This window comes from Ixodes scapularis, unplaced genomic scaffold (genome assembly GCF_016920785.2).
Source record: "Ixodes scapularis isolate PalLabHiFi unplaced genomic scaffold, ASM1692078v2 PGA_scaffold5__190_contigs__length_132052651, whole genome shotgun sequence".
Taxonomy (NCBI): domain Eukaryota; kingdom Metazoa; phylum Arthropoda; class Arachnida; order Ixodida; family Ixodidae; genus Ixodes; species Ixodes scapularis.
The window spans coordinates 113,817,653-113,843,217 of NW_024609880.1; the positions used below are offsets into that span (position 1 = coordinate 113,817,653).

General features: G+C 46.5%; 1 protein-coding gene across 1 annotated transcript in view; it reads right to left on the reverse strand.

The window, feature by feature from the left end:
- The window catches only part of LOC8051318 (renin receptor), a 49,477-nt gene extending 40,543 nt beyond the window's left edge, over positions 1-8,934 (reverse strand). Inside the window, exons 1-4 of the mRNA XM_029968501.3 lie at positions 8,751-8,934; positions 7,882-8,024; positions 6,850-6,981; positions 302-403 (exon numbers count right to left, since the gene is read on the reverse strand). Coding sequence (XP_029824361.2) covers positions 302-403; positions 6,850-6,981; positions 7,882-8,024; positions 8,751-8,778 — 405 coding nt within the window. The 5' untranslated portion in view covers positions 8,779-8,934. The remainder of the gene's footprint in view (positions 1-301; positions 404-6,849; positions 6,982-7,881; positions 8,025-8,750) is intronic.
- Between the last annotated feature and the right edge of the window lie 16,631 nt (positions 8,935-25,565).

The following is a 25,565-nucleotide window of genomic DNA, read 5'->3' on the forward strand; positions in this document are numbered from 1 at the left end:
CCAGTATGCCGGATGCAAGGAATTGCAAAGCGTCACTTCAGAGGCACTGCCGATTGGTTCAGCCACACAGTGAGCAGGCAACCGGCTGAAAAGTTGGTCAGTAAGCGATTGCTCAAAACCAATCGTATTTCAACCCATACTGTTTCTCGGCGAATAAAGGGCTGTTGCCCCACTTCTGCAACTACCAATTCTAAAACTCGTAAAAATATGTTAAAAGTTTATCTTTGGAAGCAGAAAACTCTAAATGCCTCGTTTCCAGAAACATGAAAGAAAGTAAAAACTAGAAAACCGTGTCATGTACCTTATCTCCAGTCTTCATGTAAACAACCACTGGCTCTTGATCTGAGAACCTCTCCAAGGTTCTTTCAGAAAGCAGCTCCAACTGTTTCTGCATGCTTGCATCCTGGACACAGAAAATACTGGAATAAGGCTTTGACAAGTGCTTCAGCCCTGTCAGAAATCTGGAGGAAGCAAAGGAGGTAGATGAACAACAGACAATGTATTACCATGTTTACATATGAAAACATTCCGGCACCACAAAGGTGTCCGTCCACAACAGGCAAGCAAAGGCACTCCAAATTTTGAACAATGGAGAGGTGGGCAACATAGCAGACTAAATAAGTATTTCTCAGTTTCAATTAAATACACACCTCAGAGTCTCATTGATATGGAGTATTGCTGCAAACTCAAGTCCCATTGTTTTTGTGCAGAGTAATGATGTACAGCATGTTTTAATGTGACAAAATTACCACACGAGAGTAGCGCACAGCCTGTAAAGATACTGCCAAGATGTCGCTTCCGGAACTTGCTGCCTGAAACATTCTTCGGCTTGGATACTAAGATACAGAAGTCAAACCATTGTAACTCTATGAACAATTTGTTGTAAGCACACTCCCTCAAAGCATGCGTGTGTGTTCGCTCAATACCTTCTAGATAAAGAAACCACAGTGCTGGAATGAAGAAGAGAAAGATTAAGAGGCTAAAACAAAAAATTGTCCCGGATGGTTACTTTGTGCTGGGGAGAGGGATGGGGAGATAAAAGGAACAGTTTAAAGGGACACTGACACCTCCCCCCCCCCCGCCCCAAAAAAAAGTTCTTATTTTTTTCCATGCCATTATGGTGTCGAAATACTACCCAATCAATACTTTGCTACAGCCTGACACATATCTTTATTAAAGTAAAAAAATGCAACTGCTCGGAACAGGAAGAAAAAATCAGGGACTCAAACCGTAACCGTAACCGAAACCGAAAACCGTTTAGGAACGAAATTTTTTCTGTAACCGTAACCGGAACGAAACCGTTATTTGATATTTATAAAAACCGTAACCGTAACCGGAACCGTAAATTATTCACCGGTAACCGGTTTTAACCAATATTAACCGAAAAATAAACTATTAGTTTTTCTGAAGTATGACCTGGAGGAGGGATCTTAAATTGTTGTGGCCATTTGACAGAGTTACTGTCAGCGAGTGGTGCATCTGGTTATATATTTCCATTCAATCTGACTTTAGGATTAAGAATACTCAGATTGAATTAGTGGTCGAGCTTATAATTAAAAAAATTCTATATTTCTAAATCTGCCACACTCCTACATCGCTACATGTATTCAGTACGTGTCGTTTCAGTGTATTAACTAATAAGTTCGAATTCTCAGATGTCCATCCAACTCGGTTCTATCAAAACCACCGATGTTCCTGACATGCAGTAGCCAGTATAAAGAAACGAGGTAAATTGGCCATCATGCAGAGCTGGCGGAAAAGAAAACCTGGGCCCGTTTGCTCGAAGCGCTAACCGCGGCTAAAGTTAGCAGCAGTACCTAGGAGAGGGAGTTTGAAATCACGTGACTGGGGGCTGGGATGCCGGGAAGCATGGCGGCGCCCCGGTGCGTGAGCGCTGCTCGCTTTGTAACTAATATGTCGTTGTAGCTGCACTATCGGGCGCGTTAGTCAGCAACGAATGGTGCAGGAGGCTTTCGCTTTGCCTTACCTCGCTTAAATCGCAAAGCACGAGCAATGACTTCGCGGCATCTGTTGCATAGTCTTTCGATTCTGGCCTTTCTAAGCCTAAATGAACGCGATAATTGTCGGCATGGCAACGTCTTTGGAAAGCGGATTGCCTTGACTCAATCGACCGGATATTAATAGTACACAAAAGAAGACCAGCGTCCCGCCCCAACAGACCGTTTTCTAAATTACCCAAGCATCGAGAAGAACGCTGGAAGTGTAATTCTATGGTCCGCGCTCGCTGTCCTTCCTCTTATAAAAGATTCGAAGTAAATAATCATTATAAGACTTGGACGAACGCGCGTGCAAGGCAAAATTTGTTTTAGACTTTTTCCTTTAGAACGATAGGCCCGTAGCTCACAAGTTCTGAGCAGCGCTGCAGGCGAAAAAAAAAAAGAATATTTGGCTCGCGTTTCGAACATGCATCAATACGCTTCCCCACTAGAGTTTTTTCTACTCAGTTCCATTCTAAGTTCCAGCGTAGCAGAGGCTACAAGAGCGAGCTGCGAGCTTTCCGCGTCCCTGCCAAGCACGCGCGCTCGTGCAGTGCGAGCATCGTTCAGGATGACGCGCTTTTCCGAGTAGCTTCGGCTTCACTATCACGTAAAGTGAAATATACGTGCTCGCGGAAGCTGTGAAAGAAAGCAAATATGAAAGGAATGTTTAATGGAACGCTGCGGCCGCAAGCAGCATAATTCTGTTCTTTTTTTTTTTAACTTTTTTTTAGACGTTTTGTTACCGCACATCTACAGATGCTGACAGCGGCTTGTATTCGAACGTGGCACGTGCAAAATCGAACGTTACAGCGCCACACGGATGATGCAGCCAGCAAAACTTGGTCGCGTCTTGCGTAAGTCTTCCGGACGCGCTCGCGCCCCCTGCCCACAGCAACGGGTATATTACTACTGCATACGCCAGCACGCGCAATGCCTGCAACTACACTCGTAGCATGCACCTCGGTGCTTGGGAAATTTGTGTGCTATCAATACAAGGCCGATTGAGTCAAGGCAATCCACTTTCCAAAGACTTTTCCCGCATCCCTACCGATCCCTGTCACATGATCTAAGAATCCCTCTCCTAGGTACTGCGGCTAACTTTAGCCGGGGTTAGCGCTTCGAGCAAACGGGCACTAAAGCCCCTGTATCATGGGAAAAGTGGCGCCTTCATTGTTGTGGAAACGCGCGAGACACGTTCAGCGCGCCACTTCTGGAAAGAACATGGCGTCTGAAATCTAGCTCAGTGCTGCGCTGTGCCGCCATGACCTTCCCAAGGGATGCACGTTGCACGTGCCTCGTGCATCGACGCACTTTGCGCTACTTTTGAAACATGAAAGGGCTTTAATGGGCCCTGCTGTTCATTAATAATGTTTATGTTGTTCATTTAGTGTGAAACGTGTCGCGAGTGACGATTTTGAAACAACACAGAAAGAAAAAAAAAGTCAGGGGTTTGACATTGGCGTTTTGTATTATATATACAATATATATATATATATATATATGCTCGGGCTGAGAGTGGTGGAAGGAGCGAGGAAACGTCAGAAGGGTGTCCGAGTTTTTTTCTTTTCCTTCCCGCGCCGAGACCCTTCTTCAAACCGAGTGGCACCCGCCGCCTAAAGCCCCTTCATGTTTCAAAAGTAGCGCAATGTTCGTCGATGCACAAGGCACGTGCAACGTGCAGCCCTTGGGAAGATCATGGCGGCACAGCGCAACACTTAGCTATTTCAGACGGCATGAATTTCCCAGAAGTAGCGCGTCGCACATGCCTCGAGCATTTAACAACAATGAACGGCGCCACTTTTCCCAGGACAGAGGGGCTTTACCGTCGCCGGCACTGCCACGCCTCTCAGCTTCTCAACATGACAAAAGAAAAAGCCAAGGAGAAGGATGCCTCCTCGTCAAACGCGCCAACGCGCCACCCTCGTCCAACAGACATGGGATGCAATTTCTGCCTCCTTCGCCTGAACCTTGGGAGCTGCCCTGCTTCCAATCGTCGATGGCCTGTCCAATCTCGCCCCACACGGCCAGCAGTCTCAACAGTCTCTCTCGCAAAACTGTGAACGCGAGCTATTCGAACGTCGGCACGGTGAGCTCGAACATCCACAGACGCGCCGAGAGATCGCTTCCAGCATCGCCGGAGGCCTCCCCCTGCCACCGCCGGAGGTATGGCTTCTACGAGAATCATTTCTACCAGAGCCACCAGCGCAATCCAACTACCTCTGATAGAGCCCCCACCACCCATGCCGGAGCGAGGGTCCGTCATGCCTACGACATTCTGAGCGACCTCGCCCAGGACACCATAGGTTTCTCCACGAGAGATGTCCATGAGATCAGGCATCTCCCCCGCCATCGGTTCTACTGGGATGACATGCTCCCCGAACACCAGCACCTCATTTTCGATAGACTGGAACTCTTCCACGTCGTCGCGAGAGGGAACTGTAGGACGGGAGTCCTATCCCAGACGTCGAGGATTCGAGTCTGAGGTTTTCAGAGAGCTCCCCGACCAGCTACCGAACCAGCCTCGACGCGGACGCCACACGCCTCGTGCTCCCGCGGACACCAGCTACCGCCCAGACACCAAGTCGAAGAGGCCCCCTAATCGTGAGTCCGGCAGCTACGCTGAGTCTTCGAAACCCACCAGTGCCGTCATCGACGGCACAGTCGTCTCCTCGACGCTCCTGTGCGTTTTTCCTGTCGAGGACATTCTCGCCCATGCTCTTTGCGAGGCTGGCGTCTTGGCCGACCGTGCCCGAGCTTGATCTTGGATCGAAGAAAACGACCCAATGGATCCCGACTCGACAACCACCGCCACCGAGCGAATCCTGGAGTGGCTCAGCAGGACCGACACTGTCATTGAGCCCCACGCCGATGACGGCTCCTTCGACACGTACGATGGCAAGGAGGAAAACCACACCAACACAAAGGAACACACTACAGACAAACAAAGCGTCGTCGAAGACTCTCAGTCGGACCTGGGTAGCACTGCCTACAAGTCAAAAGCGACGGGACCTACACCGCCAGTCCACTCGACCCAGCAGGCACCTGAAGTCGACTGGGCAGTGTTTAGTGAGGCAAGTAGTTTTCACGGGCCGCCCGACTACGGCGGACTTTCCATTCGCTGCACGAAGGCTTCTAGCCTCACGGCCCGCCCAGCCCAGCTCTCAATTTTATTACTTCATTCCACTTAGCAGTATTTTACTAGTGGATGGCTGTAGTTCTGTTCCTTCCTTCAGTGAAGCGAAGACTCGCCTGCATGTATGAGGTTGAAATCAACTGTAGCGACGAGAAAGTGCGAATGGTTCTTCCAGCATCAAGTGGGAACTTTCTTAGGGTAATTGTTTATAATGGTGCCAAACAACAGAGTAGCGGTGTTTATTTTAATTTTTATTATATAGAACGCGATGATCCCCGAGTACTAGAAGTAACATGTATGCTCGGGCATCAAACTAAATAATGTAAGTAGATGTAGTGAACAAGAGTTGGAGCTAGGAACGTGTGCAACTTCTGACCAATTAGAAGTATTAAGACGTTTCTAGGTTCCTTGTATTTCGCGTTATTGGATATCTGAGACTACTTTAAACAGTTTTTTCTAAAATGGCTGTCTAGCATTTCAATTAGACAAATTATTGGAAAAACCGAAATAAACCGGTTTTTATGAACGTGTAACCGGTAACCGAAACCGTAAAAATTAAAACCGTAAAAAAACGAAACGAAACCGTTATCAACAGGAAGCGGTAACCGTAACCGTAACCGAAACGTTATATTTTTCGGTTTGAGTCCCTGGAAAAAATACAGACGAGGAGAAAGTTACCAAAAATCAAGTGGCTGTGCACCTTTTTTTTTTTTTTTCAAAGTATTTGCAGTTTTTTACAAGTCACGAAAAATGGGTATCATATCTGTTGTCTATTTTTAGCATAGAGTGTATGCCTCCGATGACCAACGACTTTGATTATATTTGGTGTGTGTGTGTCAACCATAGAGAGCGGCACATGCCACGGAGAAGGGAGAGAGTGAGCACGACTCAAACTGGCCAGTTCTCGATCGGCAGTTTTCGGGTGGAAAGAAAACGAATTTCAAGCCGCAAATTGTGTTCTGGGTAGTTGGGCTCTCATATGTCATGTACAAATAAAAACCTTGGTAAGCATAAATACCCTGTTAGTGTCCCTCTAAAGAGGTGACGGAGCAGGGAATAAATGGCACAATAGTTGCAAGATTCACAAACACCAAGGTTCATGACCTAGAAGTAGGAGTCCAGGTAAACTTCCGTTACGAAATGAGCAAGAGATTTTGTGGCCTTTGCCAATTTGTATAGTTTGTTCCAGGCAGAAAGCACGTCTGCCACCGAGGAGGGCCCGTTATTCAGGCATGCAAGCGTGCTCTCGGGGTTACTTATTTCTTTTCTATGCCTTCTGTCCGAGGTTAGCAAGGGGCGCAAATTGGACACGAGTGCCGTGTCGGCGTTCTGCTGGGACTTGCGTTCAATGAGTGAGGACACGAGTTTCAGCCGAACACTGACACAGCACTAATGTGAAACTTTTCCATTTCAAAAGTGTGTTACTAAAAATTGCTGGGAGCAAGCCATGTTGTACATTCTGTGTTATTATAGTTTGTGATATGACAAACTTGAAAAGCAGTTTAATCAGAAGCAATCTTTACGATAGACCTATAAACAGACATTGTGACAGTCAACCTTTCACGAGTCTGGATGTCTTGTTTTTTTGATGGAGCAGGTGGTCTTGTTCACTCAGTGACTTGGCATGAGGATGGCCAAGGATCGCAAACAGTGAGAAATTCAGTCCCCTCTGTGTCTCGTCAGGGAACCTCAAAATGATCCAGCCATTACACTCACATTGTCCAGGGGGAAACTGTGTCCCGGCACATCGAGGGTCGTGTCTCCGTCAAAGCCATCAAAGTCCAGCACAATGGTGGTCTTGGGAACTTTGAACGGATTCATAGGAGACAGGCTGTTCCAAGGGTCCTCCTGCACAGGGGAATTTAAACAGAAAATAGGCCGATAATCCGTGTTCTCCCATCAACATGTTAAAACCAAAGGCGTTAGATGACAATAACGGAAGAATTCGTGACAATACCAATTCGTCCAATGGCAGAATCTCTTCAGCTCTTATAAAGTGCGAGATTCCTTAAAAGGCGGCAAAACGATCTTAAAACAACCATTCAATGTCGGCCCATGTAAAACCTGGTGATGCGAGGGGCTCAACACTAAAGCGTTTTTTGTTTTTTTTTAATCAGTGTAAAATTCATTTGGTCGAAAGCATATAGCTTCACAATAAAGCTGGACCCTGCATAATTGAGCCACATCAACAAACCTGGTGGATTGCAGTGCGATTAAAAGCCATATCATTGTAAGCAAGTAACAAAAAAGTTCCAAAAAAGAATAAATAAAAGTGTATCCATATGCCAGCATCTCTTAGATCAAGCATATTTTTTGCCGAGAGATATTTGCAACTCCGAGACGTTGCCCAAGCTATTGAAAAAGAACGAGGACGAAAAATCCTAACAAGAATGGATGAATTTTTGAGTGAACAAAAAGTCAACACAAGAACCTTCTATAAATTTATTTAGCACAATCAAAAGAATATTTGAAAACTACTCGATGCTGCTGCTTATGAAGTAAATGGGAAATTTTATGGTTCTAGCGAGGGACCTGACATATTAAGCATCATTATATCCAACACAGTTCTATAATGTGCTCAAAATCACACCTAAAAATGCATGTAGGCTGTAAAGTTAGTAAGTCATGACCATGTTTCTACTCAAATTCCAAAGAAAGCAATGCAAAAGCAGATGTCTGCAACTTTTCACAGCCTGACCACAGTAGGTGTGCATGCCCACCCATCCAGCATTTAACAAAGAAACTCACCGGCTTTACTGCAAAACCAAGCATGCTTGACACAACATCGCCTAGCTGTGACGACTTGATGGTTTGGCTCGAGATAAACTTTACAGACTCAGGAGCGAGTGGAATAAAGATCTTTTCGGTCCCATAAGCACGGGCAACTAGACCTGTAAAATAAAAAAGAGCCATCAGTTTTTAAAGCAGAGAAAAAAGTGTGCTGGAGTGAACAGCAAGACCATTAACACTTGAACCTCGAATGTGCTTTGGAAAGCAGATATAATTTACGCACAGGTAACCTCCACAAGCATTGTCGAGCACGCTTCGTGTTAGTCAGTAATTACTGTAGCCAATGTGCACGTTATAAACAGTGCTACTTGAAAACGGTAAGCATTCGAGGTTACGTTAGGCTGGACTACTACGTTGCTTGTAATTTTCACGACATCCCTATTAGAGTATGAATCTGCACATTTGATAAGCAAGAATCTACTAGTCATCAGGAGACGCTATCACAATGTAGTCGGATATTCCATCGGCACCAAATTTTTTTATAAACCAAACTCGCACTGAATAAGCAAATATTTGCGGTCGTTGATGAGGGGTGTACTGTAGAAACAAACAATCTAGGAGAGATTTTTTAAACAAGAAACTTGGAAAACGAGTTCACTTTACGCCGTAGGCAATCGAAAAATCACCTCAAACCAGTAAAGTTTTTCTCAAAAAAAGAGTTACAACACCGGTACCAACAACTGAACCGAAAATCATGTGACATAAGTCGACACACCTGCCGCAGAGATGATGTTTGTGTACGAAGGCGACGTTATTGAGGCACACAGGGCTATCGACGTAATTCTATGTGATGCATGGAATAATGTTAAATAACTCCGGATACTCACAGAACAGGATTAAAGACGTAAGCTTCATTTTCTAACGACAAATCCAGGAAAACACAGACACAATCCTCCACCGATAGACAGTCGACGGCGTAATTCTCGCTTTGTACAACAGAGGGCAGTGTGCTTCTGGGTGGCGCAGTAGCAGTGTCTTGCGGCAGCCAGAGGAACTATATTCATAGAGAAATAGTGTGACGCCAGGCGAGCCAGGACCAGGAGAGTTGTGGGCCTCCAGTCCCCAAAATAAACAAACGATAGCACAAACAATAAATAAATAAACAATAACTTGATTAATGGTGGTTTGTAGTGGCTGTAACTTCCTCTTGGTGATCGCAACCCTTTAATAATCCCTTCCAGCCCCATCACCGAATCCAAGATATCTGCCGATATTTTGAGCAACCTTAGCTAAGGGAGCACCATAACCATAGCCGTGAACAAGAGCATCATTTGTATGCTAGTCACTTCCTGGTCCCGAGATGTTACGTCGTTTTCCCATAATTACTCTCTTTTTAGAAGTTACGATTCGTTTGATATTAAAACCGAAACCTTAATGGTTTCAGTTTCGGTATCAAACTATGTGGTGGTGAGCAGAGTGGTACGCTTGCGTTACCTAAAGTTGATTATGCTAATGGTAGTTGCTATATTTATTTACCTAAAGTGTGGCCGCGAACGGCGCGCTAGGCTGTGAGGAGAAACAGAAGCCATTGAGATTTCGAGTAAACCTTTTTTTTTTTCTCTTTTGTAATTTTTTTATAGGCTTTAGCCGCGGATCGCTATACTTCGTTTCAGCTTCGGTCCAGACGCAGCCGATGCTACAAGCGCGAGCATGTGGCCCAGAACAGCGCTTGCACTGCACGAGCGCGCGTGCTTGGCAGGGATGCTGAAAGCCCGGAGCTCGCGCTTGTAGCTTTGGCTGCGTCTGGACCGAAGCTGAAACGAAGTATAATTTAAATCTGTTTTTCTTTTATCGCACATCAATAGCTACAATTAAAACAAAAACACGATTGAAGTTTTCATGGAGTACGAATAAAACCGAACTTTTCTACGCAAAGAGCTGCTGCAAAAAGTTCCTACTGAGGAAGGTCGCACTAAAATAAAAATTAAAAGGACATCACAGTGAGCAAGCGGAACAACGTCGAGGTGCAATGAGAGCCGTGTAAAATACAAAAATAAACATGAATAAACGGCGCCGTAAATTTCTAATAAAATTAAAATAACACAGCAAAAATTTACCCGAAGGAGAAGTCGAACTTGGCAACCAACAACAACAACAGACGACGACGATCACTCACCTGGAGTACGAGGGCAAATCCAACCCAGAATTGGATCAACCCTTCAGCAGAACGGAGATAGTGGCGGCGCTCGGGAACTTGGCGAGAAACACGACCCCAGGAAGGGACGGAGTTAACAACAAGACGCTCCGTAACCTGGACGTCATCAACGAGAGCTGGGAGACCGGGAAGATACCGGCATGCTGGAAACACGCGGATGTGACAATGATTCCAAAACCGGGCAAACCGATCACTGTGCAGAACCTGAGACCAATATCCCTCACATCGTGTGTGGGGAAGCTCTTCGAGCACATGGTACACAACAGACTATCCCCGTATCTCGAGGAGAACGAATTTCTCCCTAACACGATGTTTGGATTCAGACCTCTTCTATCGACCCAGGACATCATTCTTCAACTCAAAGAGGATGTAATAGACCACCTCAGCACGCATCAAAAGAGCGAAATTCTAGCACTGGACGTCAAAGGGGCGTTTGACAACATCTCCCACAGAGCGGTGCTTGACAGCTTACAAAGGACAACCTGCGGCCAAAATACCTATAATTTCGTCCGTGACTTTCTCACGGACCGGACAGCGACCATAGGCCTGGGAAACCTAAGGACCGAACAGATCAAGGCACCACAAAAGGGAACCCCTCAGAGATCGGTGATCTCACCGTTGCTCTTCAATATTGCAATGAGGGGTCTACCGCTCCTTCTAAAAGACATTAAAGGTCTCAGCCATGCAATCTACGCGGACGACCTTACCATATGGACGACGTCGGGATCGGCAGGAATGCAGCAAGACGCTCTGCAAGAAGCAGTGAACAGGACCGAGAGATATCTGAACGATTGTGGTCTCTCGTGCGCCCCGGATAAATCGCAACTTTTGGTGCTAAGAAAGAGGGCGAGAAATCGTCCTCCACCGGAAACACCAGACCCCGTACTAACTCTACATGAAGATAACATCCCACAAGTCGACGTGCTCCGTGTCCTGGGACTAGTATTTCAGAAGGATGGTGCAGGGATCGCCACAGTGCAGAAACTCCAAGAAGTCACACAAGTTACGCACTTAGTAAAACGGATAACAAACAGAAACCACGGCCTCAAGGAGCAAGACACTTTGAGAATCATTCAAGCACTCGTCATCAGCAGAATAACGTACGGGACCCCGTATCTGAGGCTCAGAAACAGCGAGCGCGAGAAGATTAACACACTCATTCGCAAGACATACAAACTGGCCTTGGGGCTTTCCCCAACAACCTCCACAGAGAAACTACTCCGATTGGGTATACATAACACATGGGAAGAGCTGGCAGAAGCACACAAGGTGACTCAGTGAGCCAGGTTGAAAGACTTAATTAAGCTCACCAGGACGGGCAGGGACACGCAATCGAAGACGAGTCAAGAAGTAAACAAAGGATTCCATTATAACTAAGAGACAATATCACAGTTTCATCCATTCCTCGCAACATGCATCCAGAACACAACAAAGAACGACGAATGGCAAGAGTGAGAGCACTGAGAAAGACTTACGAGAGAGACGATGACCGCGTGCGGTACACAGACGCAGCGAAATACAAGGGAAAGAAAGCACACGCGATTGCGCGTGGTAAACAACAAGGGAGAAGAAATCGCGGCGGCCTCCGTGAGGACCCCAGACACGGACTCAGCAGAGGAGACAGCAATCGCTCTTGCGGCGACGACAGGCAAGGAACTCCTCACGGTAATATTAGACTCACAAGCTGCAGCCTGCAGAAATTACCAATTAGGCCGAATATCACGATTGGATCGGGCAGCGGCGCATGCCGCTGCCCGAGAACACTCTCTCCGGCCTACCTCGCTGGGCGACCGTGCTGCAGCGGATACAGACGAGGGCGTTCCAAAAAGATACACCGACATTCTAGCACATTACAGACTATACTTCGTCTCACCTTACGATGGACTAAAGGCAAAAACTACGGACCGCCAGATCCAATCACGAGCCACTTAGAAATTGTGCGGTCTTTCGCTTCGATGCACGTGTTGGTGCCCGCGTCTCGGATCACTGATGAGGGGACGGGTGGACAGTGATTCGAATCGAAGAGCACAGAGTGACTCAACAATTGTACATCGCAAAGAAAGCCACGAAATATAGGCTCTTTTGCAGCGTCAAAGCTATAGCAATAATGGGGCGCTTTTGGTTTCGAGCATTATTCGTCCAACCCTAATCAGTGTTAAGCGTGTCATAGTATAGCGTGCACGGAACGTGATTGGACCTGGCGGCCCGTGGCTTTGGCCTTTAGTCCATCATAGGGTGAGACAAGGTATAGGGTGGAGAACCTACCCTCCCTCATACTCCACAATATCCAGAGAGGACGCCGTGACACTTAGACAGCTGCAAACTAACACTTTCCCGCACGACACAATATTTCACGCAATGTACCCAACTCAATATGACTACGACTGTAAAAACTGTCGAGTGCCTAACACTCTCTACCATATGGTATAGGAGTGCAAGCACAACACTTCCATACCCCCCATTTCCCGACCAACCGCGGAGCAGTGGGAGGACCAGCTGACCAGCTCAAAGCCTGAGGACCAGTCCCGACTGGTCAACAGGGCCAGACTGGCAGCGCGGGACCATGGCATCCTGGACTGAGGCAGCCACCCACCTGGGGACGACGCACAAGCTTTCGTCTGCTCAAGTTATAATAAAGTTTATTCCTCCTCCTCCCCTGTGATGGAGTAAAAGGCAACTCGTTTAGTCACTCGCTCACGAACGCAGATAAAAGGGGGGGGGGGGGGGGGGGGGGGTAAATTCGTAGCCTTTATCGATTTGGCGTGAGTATTCCTTGATTACGACGATCTTTTTTTTTTATTATTAAGTTTTGGTCTTGCACAACCCTCATAACGGTAATTTTTCACGCCGCTCCCCGAAACCAGGTTAGATTTTATCATTTTCCAAGCCCTTTTTAAACCCTTTTCTGTGGGAGAAAATCGGTTTCAATCGTTCGACAAGCCTACAATGCCACGAGCTGGTCGTGTATAGGAGATTTTGTGTTACAACAACTGTAGCCCAAATCTCTAATGCCAGATACAAACAGCAGTGTATGGAAAGGCATCTCTAACATCAATTTATAGTTTGGTTTATAGTGGGCATCAACTTCTTTTGTGCCACGTTGTCAATGCTCGCGTAGCTTCCCCAGCGCTTTAACGCTGCAGAAGACTTGGACGAAAGTGTGGCACCGTTTACAATAACCTATGCAGGACGGCGCGTGGGAATGAGACGACGCAACTTGCGAGTGCAGCGATCATGTCCGCCTCGAGGGTCGATCGGCACGACTCGTATACGGTGAAAAGCAGAGCTGAAAAGCGCCTGTCCTGTATACTTCTTGTCCTTGTCTTTTTTAGCGCTATTTTATATGTTTTACTATGCAGAACTACGCTATGTTTTACACTTACTTGGAGCAAAACGAATGCTACGCCCGCGAGGCCGAAGCCATGTGAGCCGCCAACGCAGCGCCTGGGCACAGGGATCAACTGCTAAGAGCTCGTGCTCTGTACCTTTGCTCTGTGCCGTTAGTGCGGATGCTTTGTCTCCACCCGCACTGGGGGCAGATGGAATCACCACGTGCCTCATAGAGAACCATGGAGAATCAAGAGCACGCTTCCCCTAATTGCAATCTTCCCCACCCCTGCCCGTTTTGATCTGGGTGAGCATCGTACCGGCGTGCGGTCGTGTATCGGTGCAGCGCGATGCATGTTAACGACCCCAGGCTAGTGTACTGCACAGGCTAAATTTCTCATCTACAGCTGGGAGACAAGTCGCCCGTTAAGGCAGACTAAGTTCTAGGCTGTATAAACATACACAAACTTTTTTTTTTAACTTTAATCTGGGTCTTGAGCCCACCTTTAAGCTGAAACCAGAAGCTCCGCCTTCAGCGCGAGCTTCCTGTCCTTGCTAACACAAGTGTGAGCGCGCAGGCACGCGCAACCAAAGCACTGAAGAAATTAAGCCAGCGAGCTCGCGCTGAGGGCAGAGCTTCTAGTCTCGGCTTTAAGGCTGGTTCACACAGCCCCGATTCCTTACGTTACTTGTTTGGGGGTTAAAAGCGCTAAAAACGACGGACGAGTAGGAGAGACACACACCACAGAGCGCTACTTGCAACTGGTTTATTATTGGAAAAACCACACGTACCGTGAAACCAACAAGACACACATCCTTATCAGTTCCAACCGTCGCTTATCACATTTCTTACTCTTACACCATGCATGATCTTAAAAAGGATAACTCTGATTCAAACAGGGTTATCGATGGGGCACTTACACACGTACCCTCGTCATACTCGTTCGTCGTTTTTAGCGCTTTTAACCCCCAAACATGTTCAACCAACCAGCCCAAATCCAAACCCTTCTGCAATATCCTTACGTTACGTTACGTAACCTTACGTACAAGCCACCGGAATATCTGTGCTTCATATCAAGCATGGCTACCAATTCGAGGAGGCATAGGAGGTATTCACTGGACGCCATATTTGAGGGCGATGTTTAGAGCGCATGCTCAGAGCGAGCTCACATTAATAGCCTGCTAAGACGGGCAACCTTGATGGTGCTAAATGCACGCTCCAAAAGGACTGCGGAAGCTCGCCGTCAGCACGCGCTCAGCAGCAGCGCACACGGATATGGCCGCCAGTGAATACACCTTATTCCTGGCAGGCGACATTCGAGACACGAATGTCTCGGTGACTTGGACGTAACGTAAGAAAACGGTGCTGTGTGAACCAGTCTTTAAGGCTGCGGTCCCACGGCAGCCATCTTGAACAAGGCGTTAGTTCAACCAACCATAGGCGTGCGCAGGATTTTTCATTAGGGGGGGCGAGGTTTCCCCAGAGCGCCCCCCCCCCCCCCCCTTGCTTTCTATCAACGCACTCCCACTGATGTCCTTCCGCTCATATTGTAGTGCTGAGACGAGATATGGTTATGAACCGTTTATTTCAACAATATTGAATTGTAACATACACAAAATATTATTAAGCAGTTGGTTTCACTTTCTTGTGAAACGTCCGCAAAGAAAGGCAGTCTCTGCGCAACTGAGGCGTCAGTGACACAACGCGCGCACAAAGAATTTTTATTCTTTCTAATCCATGCAGAGAAAGATACGACACATCTTTAACAGCACAGAATATTTGAAAACATTGCCTCAACGTGACTCTGCTAGCATGAAAAATATAATATACATACAGGGCAAACGCATGGCTGCACCTACACATGGCGAAAGCTGTTATATGGCGTCTGCAACGTTCATGCAGAGGACGAAAAACGCCACCCAATACACAACGTAATGGCAACGCTTAAAAGCACGAGAATATACCGCAGATTAAAAATGCGAGAAACTGCATGTTACAATATTTAGTAATTATTGAAGATAAACGCTATGACACGCCATTTTTCTTCTTCTGAGCATCAAAATGTACAGTTGATAATCTTACTTTTATGGCGCTTGATAGAAACATGTAATAGAAACAAGGGCTATAATTACTTTTTTGCACAAGATAACATGCACGCATTATGTCATGCTCAACAAACATTATACAAACTAATGGATATGTTATGTGGTGGTAAACATATTTTATGACTAGATTACTAAAAATGTGTAGCACGCAGCAGAGATATAGTACTTTTCACCAATCTTGAAAAGTCTAAAGCAACATTCTACGCGATATTGTCGCGAACTGTTCGATGACTGACTCAGAACTTGTTGACAATGCAATCTGTTGCTCAACGAACGGTAAAAGCAGCCACCGAAGCCGGTCATGACTCAGAGTTGATCTCAGCTTTGTTTTCACAATGGCGAGCTTTGTAAACGTCCGCTCGCATCCGCAACTAGCGACAGGGACAACTGCAAACGCAGTTGTCCCTGTCAGGTTTTTCGCCAACGGCTGGCCAGACGGCTTGGCGCCTGGAGGGTTTTTCGCCGACGGCTGGCCATAGACGGGTTGGCGCCTGGTGCTGCGTCGCGGCATCTTATTATGGTTTTTTGTTTTGTTTTTTTTTTTTGTTTTTTTCGTTGTGCGCATTCGCCGATAGCTCTGACTGCATCGCCGCAGAATGTTGTCGGCAAGTATTGTGCGCTAACTGTGACTTAGCGTAACTGCAGTTAAGTGCGCCCGTGTAACAAGGGTATAACAGCGGTATAACAGGGGTATAAATAAGCTGCGCTTCAGAGTAACGACACTTGGCCATATTGTGTCTTAAAATCAGGGTTGCCGGTTATCTGAAGCTTTATCTGACATCACAGGAAACGCGTTTTCGCCCTCCATAAATGTTTAAACAGTTCGCGACAGAGCGAAGCAATAATACATGACCTTCCTAACACCGAATCTAACCCTGAGGAACTCGCACTTTTGAATCATGACGATCGGCAGTTGCGTTTGCTCTGCACACGAGCCAAAATGGCGGCGCCCACAACAATGACGGGGAACGGAGTGCCGATACTCTAAGCGCAGCGGGGCCCAGCAAACTCATGTATGCGAGAATGTCAGGCTGATATAGGGACACGCTGTTCGGCGGTTGCCAAGGGCTTTGGCAATAAATCTTACAAAGAAGAAAGGAATCAATTGTTGATTGACGTGCCAATATTCTGTCAATGAAAATGAAAAAGGGTGAAGAAAAGTCTTTGGGTACACGATACTTGAAGCAAGTCTGGCTCTATACGTTGTGGTTCGATACCCACTAATGTCGTCGTCCTTATATAGAGCCTCATATTTTAATCATTACCTCGTCACCTCATATTGCTCTTCATCCACAGTAAGTACAATAGGCTACCGCCATATTACAATCCGTGAATTGAAAAATTGAGTCGTTCAATCCTTCATAATGTTTATTATTTATATAATGTTATTACGTTACATTACCTCGAGAGGATCGACGTCCATCGTCGATATTCAAATATACCTGTATATAAATTAGACGCACAATCACAAAAAACACAGCGTGCAGCCTCTTTTCTTTGGATCTTTTTGAAACCAGCGCAAGCTGGCGTTCTCTCTTCTGGGACGGTTATAACGGTCACTCATAAAACCCGCGTTTCTCCTACCCGGCCGCTTCCTCCTATTGTGTGTAGTTGGTTATAAGTTATAACTAAATAAGCTATAATAATGGTGTATTATTCACATAGGCGTAGACTACGGGGGGGCATCGGGGCTCGTGCCTTCCCTGGTAAGATCAGGAAAACGGGGAGGGGGGGGGGGGGGGCAGAGCCCCCCCCCCCCCTTTCCAGGCCATGATCCTTACCGAGACGCTGTTTACGTGCCATGTAACGAGCTTCTATACAAAAAAAGTAGTGGCATGTAAACAAAATAACGCACACAGCGACGGACACAAGGCGATATACATACGCTGTAAAATGTACCCCCTAAAATAAAGTACTGATAATTGGCGGTGTAAAAAAAAATTGCGCAAAAAGCACTCCCCCCCCCCCCCCCCCCCCCCCCCGGGAAAATGGAAAGGCTACTCCGCTGATAATTCGTATTTAGTTTCAGTTTCAGCCAGGGGAAAGGAGGTTCCGGGGAACTAGAGCCGCTAAATGAGCTGCGTTTAGAGTATCGGCACTCCGTTCCCCTACATTGTTGTGGGCGCCGCCATTTTTGGTGCTTGTGCAGAGCAGAGGCAACCGCCGATCGTCATGATTCAAAAGTGCGACTTCCTCAGCATTAGATTCGGTGTTAGGAGGCTCATGTAATATTGATTTGATTTGCTGCGAACTGTTTAAACGTTTGTGGAGAACGCAAAAGCGTTTCCAGTAATTTCAGATAAAGCTTCAGGTAACTGGCAACCATGATTTTAAGCCACAATATGATCAAGTGTCGCTGCTCTGAAGCGTCGCTAATTTAGTGGTACTAGTGGGAACAATGAGGAAGAGGCAGGAGTCAAAAGTTAGTGGCTTGTGGAACCCACGGGGCTTACGTCATGGCCCCTTCAGGTATTACAAGCTCCTTGAACAAGGGCATGAATAGTGTCATTAAATAAGCTACGCTTCAGAGTAACGACACTTGGGCATATTGTGGCTTAAAATCATGGTTGCCAATTATCCGAAGCTTTATCTAAAATCACGGGAAACGCTTTTCCGTCCTCCGCAAATGTTTAAGCAGTCCTCGACAGGGCAAATCAATATTGCATCAACTTCCTGACACCGGGTCTAATGCTGAGGAAGTCGCACTTTTGAATCATGACGATCGGCAGTTGCGTTTGCTCTGCACAAGACCCAAAATGGCGGTGCCCACAACAATGTTGGGGAACGGAGTGCCGATACTCTAAGCGCAGCTCATTAGTGGCTCTAGGCACGAAGCGAACTCGGGTGAATATCTCTGTATGTCTTCTGAATACATAGTTGATAGTAAGCGCCTCGTTCTGTGTGTTCTCTCCTCGTTGTCCGTGTGTTATTCGCGCTGCTTTTCAATATGAATTACGGAACATGTCTTCTATGTCTAAGGAGAACATGCCAAGCGGGCTGGAGGATGCAAGAAGAGAGACAAAGATAGGTTATCAGATCTGAGGAGTTGGTCGGGCGGAAAGGTTTGAGAGTGTCAGGGTGGAAAGATGCTTCTGCAAAACGGTGGCCAATCTCTTCTGCCAACATCCGTTCTCTTAGATTATACTGCGTAGGGAAACGTCAGGTTTGCTTGTTATTTTTTGCTGTGAAAAACACAGAGGTATGCTGCTAGGCAGACGAGCCTAAAGCTTTCTTTAAAGAAGGCAGGTTGAAACTCACACATGTTCTTTAGATTCGGATCCCAAAGACGCCGACGGCATCCTCTTGAGCAACACAAAGTCCTTCCCGAGGGCGGCGTCCACCTTCCGGCCAAAAAGACCCTTGCCCATGACGAAAAACTCCCTTCTTGTCCAACACGAGAAGCTTCAGCCGGGCGTCGCGCATCTCCTCGACCACTTAACGTACAAGGGACTTGCCTGGTGGGGAAGGCAGGTGGGTTCACACGGATCGAACTGCAGCTCGCATGAACTCCTGGCGGTCATGCCCTTGGATGGAGGCGGCTACCTGGTGTCCGGAGGCCAGCTGGTCCACCCGCAAACCCGAAATATCCGGAGCGATCTTCGGTCCCTGGGAAAGGAGCCCCACTGTGTCCGGGGAGAACGGCGTGTCCCAGAGTACCATTAGAGGATCCGGTCTGACAGCGGGACTGCTATGATGGGAGGTGCGGAACTGCGCCAGGACCTTTTTTCTGGCCGACTCGAGAAGCCGAGATGACTGTAACCTTGGAATTCAAGAACCCTAATTTGTTTAGATTAGCGTCTTTCCTTTCGTAAGTGGGCGCACTTACGAATCATGCGTCGACCTTACCTTATTTTGGCTCATTTAATGTAAGGTGAACTTACTGGTTTCCTTACAAATCGAAGACCGAAGTAGCTACCAGGGCCCGTTTGCTGGAAAGCGCTAACCACGGCTAAAGTTAGCCGCAGTACCTGAGAGAGGGACTTCAAAATCGCGTGACTGGCTCGGTAGGGATGCGGGGAAACATGGCGGTGCCCCGATGAGTGAGCGCCGCTCGCTTTGGAACTAATATGTCATTGTAGCTGCAATATCGGGCGCGTTAGTCAGCAGTGAATGGTGCAAGAAGCTTTAAAAAAAATTGGGTTGTGTGTATGTTTATACAGCCTAGAACTTGGTCTGCCTCACAGGGGCGACGAGTCTCCCAGCTGTAGATGAGCAATTTAGCCAGTGCAGTACAACCGCAAGCCTGGGGTCTTTAACGTGCACCACGCAGTAGTGATACACGACCGCACGCTGGTACGATGCTCATCCAGATCGAAACGGGCAGGGGTGAGGATTGAATCCAGGATCCCTGAGTTCTGCAGCGCGAGCTTTCGCTCCACGTGCTCCGAGCTGGTGTGCGCTAGCCCACTCGGCCACCGATCCCCCCAAGAAGCTTTCAATTCGCCTTATCTCTGTTAAATCGCAAAGCATGAGCAATGACCTCGCCGCATTTTTTGGGTAGTTTTTATTTTTTTTTTTATTTTATTCTGGTCATTCCTAAGCCTAAATGAATGCGATAACTGTCGCATGGCAACGTTTTTGGAAAGTGGATTGCCTTGACTCTATCGGCCAGGTATTGATAGCACACAAAAGCCTCGTTGAAATTTCCCTCCAAGTTCTAAAGAGGACGACGCGCAGTTGAGTCCTAGAAATGACAAGGAAGAAGTGAGCAGTGAAAGGCGGGCGGTACACCGGCAGCATGGTTGGTCAGCATGTAAGAACTGTATATGACACCATCATAAATGAAAATAACCTGTAATTCGGCTCCAGTGAAAATAAACCTATTACCCAAGCATTGAGGGGAACGCTGAAAGTGTAATTCTGCGGTCCGCGCGCGCTGGCCTTCCTCTTAAATGATTCAAAGTAAATAAGTATAGCAAGGCTTTGACAAACGCGCGTGCAAGGCAATATTTGTTTTAGACTTTTTGCTTTAGAATAATTACTACTGCAGACGCCAGCACGTGGAACGCGTGTAACTATACACTCGTAGCATGCACCTCGGTGCTTGGGAAATTTAGAAAAAGATCTATTGGGACCCTGTCTGCCTTTGTGTGCTATCAATACCCGGCCGATTGAGTCAAGGCAGTCCACTGTCCAAAGACGTTGCCATGCCGACAATTATCGCTTTCTTTTAGGCTTAGGAATGGCCACAATCAAAAGACTATCTAAAAAATGCGGCGAGGTCATTGCTCGTGCTTTGTGATTTAAGAGAGGTAAGGCAAAGCGAAAGCCTCCTGCACCATTCATTGCTGACTAACGTTCCCAATATTGCAGCTACAATAACATATTAGTTCCAGAGCGAGCGGCGCTCACTCACCGGGGCACCACCAGAGCAGGCGCTCACTCACTGGGGCACCACGCAGTAGTGATACACGACCGCACGCTGGTACGATGCTCATCCAGATCGAAACGGGCAGGGGTGAGGATTGAATCCAGGATCCCTGAGTTCTGCAGCGCGAGCTTTCGCTCCACGTGCTCCGAGCTGGTGTGCGCTAGCCCACTCGGCCACCGATCCCCCCAAGAAGCTTTCAATTCGCCTTATCTCTGTTAAATCGCAAAGCATGAGCAATGACCTCGCCGCATTTTTTGGGTAGTTTTTATTTTTTTTTTTATTTTATTCTGGTCATTCCTAAGCCTAAATGAATGCGATAACTGTCGCATGGCAACGTTTTTGGAAAGTGGATTGCCTTGACTCTATCGGCCAGGTATTGATAGCACACAAAAGCCTCGTTGAAATTTCCCTCCAAGTTCTAAAGAGGACGACGCGCAGTTGAGTCCTAGAAATGACAAGGAAGAAGTGAGCAGTGAAAGGCGGGCGGTACACCGGCAGCATGGTTGGTCAGCATGTAAGAACTGTATATGACACCATCATAAATGAAAATAACCTGTAATTCGGCTCCAGTGAAAATAAACCTATTACCCAAGCATTGAGGGGAACGCTGAAAGTGTAATTCTGCGGTCCGCGCGCGCTGGCCTTCCTCTTAAATGATTCAAAGTAAATAAGTATAGCAAGGCTTTGACAAACGCGCGTGCAAGGCAATATTTGTTTTAGACTTTTTGCTTTAGAATAATTACTACTGCAGACGCCAGCACGTGGAACGCGTGTAACTATACACTCGTAGCATGCACCTCGGTGCTTGGGAAATTTAGAAAAAGATCTATTGGGACCCTGTCTGCCTTTGTGTGCTATCAATACCCGGCCGATTGAGTCAAGGCAGTCCACTGTCCAAAGACGTTGCCATGCCGACAATTATCGCTTTCTTTTAGGCTTAGGAATGGCCACAATCAAAAGACTATCTAAAAAATGCGGCGAGGTCATTGCTCGTGCTTTGTGATTTAAGAGAGGTAAGGCAAAGCGAAAGCCTCCTGCACCATTCATTGCTGACTAACGTTCCCAATATTGCAGCTACAATAACATATTAGTTCCAGAGCGAGCGGCGCTCACTCACCGGGGCACCACCAGAGCAGGCGCTCACTCACTGGGGCACCACCAGAGCATTTCGGGGCCCTGGGCTAAGGACGCTTCAGGGGCCCTAATGAGGATGATGACGGTGACGATGATGATGATAATGATGTCTGGTTAAGCAATGAACCTAGGAAATACCGCAGTTTCCTTTATTTTTTAATCAATAGAAAGTAAATTCTATATTTTTTTTTTGTGTCATCGACACATTCATTACAGCTCGCATTTAATTATCGTCTAAGGGATAACTTCTTGTGTTTGCGGTGGTCTTGCCGCCTCCGCGGCAAGACCACCGCGGAGGCGGCATGCAGCTTTGTTCCCTTCCCCAGCAGCGTCGAAGGCCGCACTTTCAAAGTGTAAGCGCTGCTCAAAAACACGTGTTTGCGCGCACGAGACACGAGCCCGGGTAGGGTGAGGGGAGAGGTGTTTATGACATTTCCCTTCCTGACAAAAAAAAAAGAGGAGCGAACAACCCCAGATCATGAAGCCCCTCGCGTGTTTTCTTCGTTTGCTCGAAGCCGCTTCTAAAAGAAAGCGGACAAGCACCCTAAGGGGCCGGTCACCCACCCAAAGGGCCGGCTTTGTACAGGGATAGGAGTGTGCTACGCGAAATGCGCGTTTAGCCTCGCTGACATCGCCAGTATCTTTGTATATTCCTCTTCTCGAATGCTGCGGCAAAGCAACATCGTTTTCCAAAATATTTTTAAGTTTGATTTTTTTTTTTTTTTTTTTTTTTCTGCGAGCTGCATGGGGGCCCCCAGAGAGTCGGGGGCCCTGGGCTGCAGCCCCCTTAGCCCGTACCTTAATCCGGCCCTGGGCACCACTATGTTTCCCCGAATCCCTACCGAGCACAGTCACGTGATTTAAAAATTCCTTTCCTATAGTACTGCGGCTAACTTTAGCCGCGGTCAGCGCTTTCGAGCAAACGGGCCCAAATTATTCCTTAACGTTCCGCTATCAAGATGGCGACGCTCTGGGTTAATAGCGATTTTTCTCACGTCGTTTGTTACTGAAACAGTGTGCAGGAAGAGGGGCCGTAGAGAAAGCGGAGTGCACTTTTGATGCAGACTAGTACGCATCACTGCAAAAAGCAATCGATTACAATTACAATTATTTTATTGAAAAATGTAACTGATTAGAATAATCCATTACCATATTACAAAAGTAACTGAAACATTACCAGAAAGTAATTGAATTGTTTTCACGAAACTTTTTTAAACATTTCATTTCGAAATCAAAAATGCATGCACATGTTTAAGGATGTTACAGCTTTTTGTCATTCATACTTGAAGTTTCAACAGCAGCTTCAACAGCTCGACAGTGAAACGTCGCTAAGCGCGTTTACATTCTAATCCTGTTATGTTGGTATCTCATTTTAGTTGTTAAGAGGTTAAAAAGGTGTGCAACGTTAGTGCAACATAGAGGAGTGACACACGGGTAGACAGAATGATTATTTACGTGAAAAAGCTCAGACGTATAAACTATAGTGAGCATCAGCAGATGCTTTATTTTCGACGTTTCAAGCAGAGCCTGCCTTTTTCAAGTGTAAGTAAACTGAATATTTTATCTCTTTCGGATACATATAATTGGTTACTTGCAATTTATAAGAGAAAAATAATAATTGTATTACACCGAACTTTACCGCGGGAAAAAAGTTGGAATCAAATGTAACCTCTTACAAGTAATCAGTTGCTTCTAACTCGAGACTTACCAGTCTCGTGATGGCTGTCACCACCAGCGGCGAAAGACGCGACAGCATTGCTTACGTCTGGCCTTCAGCGGGTCCGTTGAGGGCTGTTCATTTCGGTCTCGTGTCGAGTTGAGTTTTGGGGCCCCGTCGCGTGAACCAGTGAGATTTTGATCTGTGCATCGACGCTATTTTGCATCAGCGAATTCCAGGAAACGTCGGACCTAAATGCAAAATTCCAGAAGAGTCTGAATTTGGCCTCTAGACTTTTCACGCCGTATGAACTGTAACTAAGTTCAAGAATGCCAACATTTAAGCTGGACGGTGTCCACAAAATTTTCCAAACACTCCTGCTTATTTAAACTCGTTTATTTTTGGATAAATTAAGGAAAACAAAGAACGAATCTGTCATTCCAACAAAGAAGGTGCCATTGTTTACTGCGGGCAATTCTGATGCAGACTGTCGATGAGCGGTTGCAAGCGTCGCCACGTTGAGGAGGATCAGTCGGCGTAACAACAACTGGACGCTTCACGACGCCGAAAAAGTGTATCTAACTCCGTGCCCCCCAACCGCTCTCACGGCACAAGTGAAGTCATTGTGGAAAAGGTAGTGTTTTTCATCGAGTGCCGGTGTTTTCTGCTCCGAAGGTACTCGCGCCAGGTAAGCTTGTGGCAGACGTGGCAGGGCCTAGACATGTCAAGATGCAGAAAATGCGTAGTAGCAGTGCGCGGCAGCACTCAACTAGGTATCTTGATGAACACAACCTTACAATGAGCTTGCATGGCAAAACGTAATGCAAGTTTCGAGCTGCTCTCAGCATTAACTGCGAAGGAAAGACAACAAGGAAGGAAACTTTTTGCATGGCTTGCACACATCCAAGAAAGCTCTCTTTATATAGCAATCGCGTCCCAAACAACGTAAAAAAGTGCATAATAAAATTTTAAGGAGTATCAAACAATTTGTTTTTGTTTAGTTCTCTTGTGGTCTTGTTACTGGTTCGACATCTTGGCTCACCGTAAATGTCTTAACTCGTTTAAACTCTTAATTAGATCTCTCAAAACACATTAGATATCTTGACTAGTGTTGAACAAGTTAAAAAGTATAACGAGTAAGGAAGTCCAATATTACATCTCAACTCCTCTTCGCCTTTAAAACACAGCATATATTGGCTTCACACATATATCCCAGGACTCGTAATGACAGAGTGGAGTGTTATTACACTGTAGTACAAGAACCCCGATCGAGGACTAGAATGACCGCCTTACAGCAGACGTTTTCTTTATGTCTAAAACGAAAAAAAAAAAGACAAAAAAAAAAACACTTGAGCGGATATTAATTTCTGCCTAGCACCACTTATCTAATTGTAAGCTTGTTTCAGGTTAACCAAATTCACTTTGAAGCTCACTTTTGAATAACCATAGTTATCTTTAGTAGTAGATCATTGGAGTCGTATATATCGAACTCTCCACAAGCTCCACTTGTTGGACATCTTGTCTCATATTGAATCTCTCTACGCGTTTGATCTCTTGACTCGTTAAACCTCTTGACACGTTGGATCTATTAATCTGATCCAATCCACTGGAAACCGATGACACATTTAATTTATGCACCTCGTCTCTATGGGTGGGACCTGTAGAGAAGCTAGAGGAGCGAGCGCAACTCTTCGAGCGGGTCTTTTATGTAAACGCGCTCGTGAAGTGAATGCACCATTCAAAACAAAATGATTGTGCTTGTAGGATCGGCTTTGCTCGTACTCATGGTAAAAGAAGTAGCTGTTAGTGACGATTTCACAATCCGTTGTCTTTTCAAGACAACGGCAGCCCAACGAGAAAATAAACGTGTGAGCAAATTGTGTGTTGTAGCC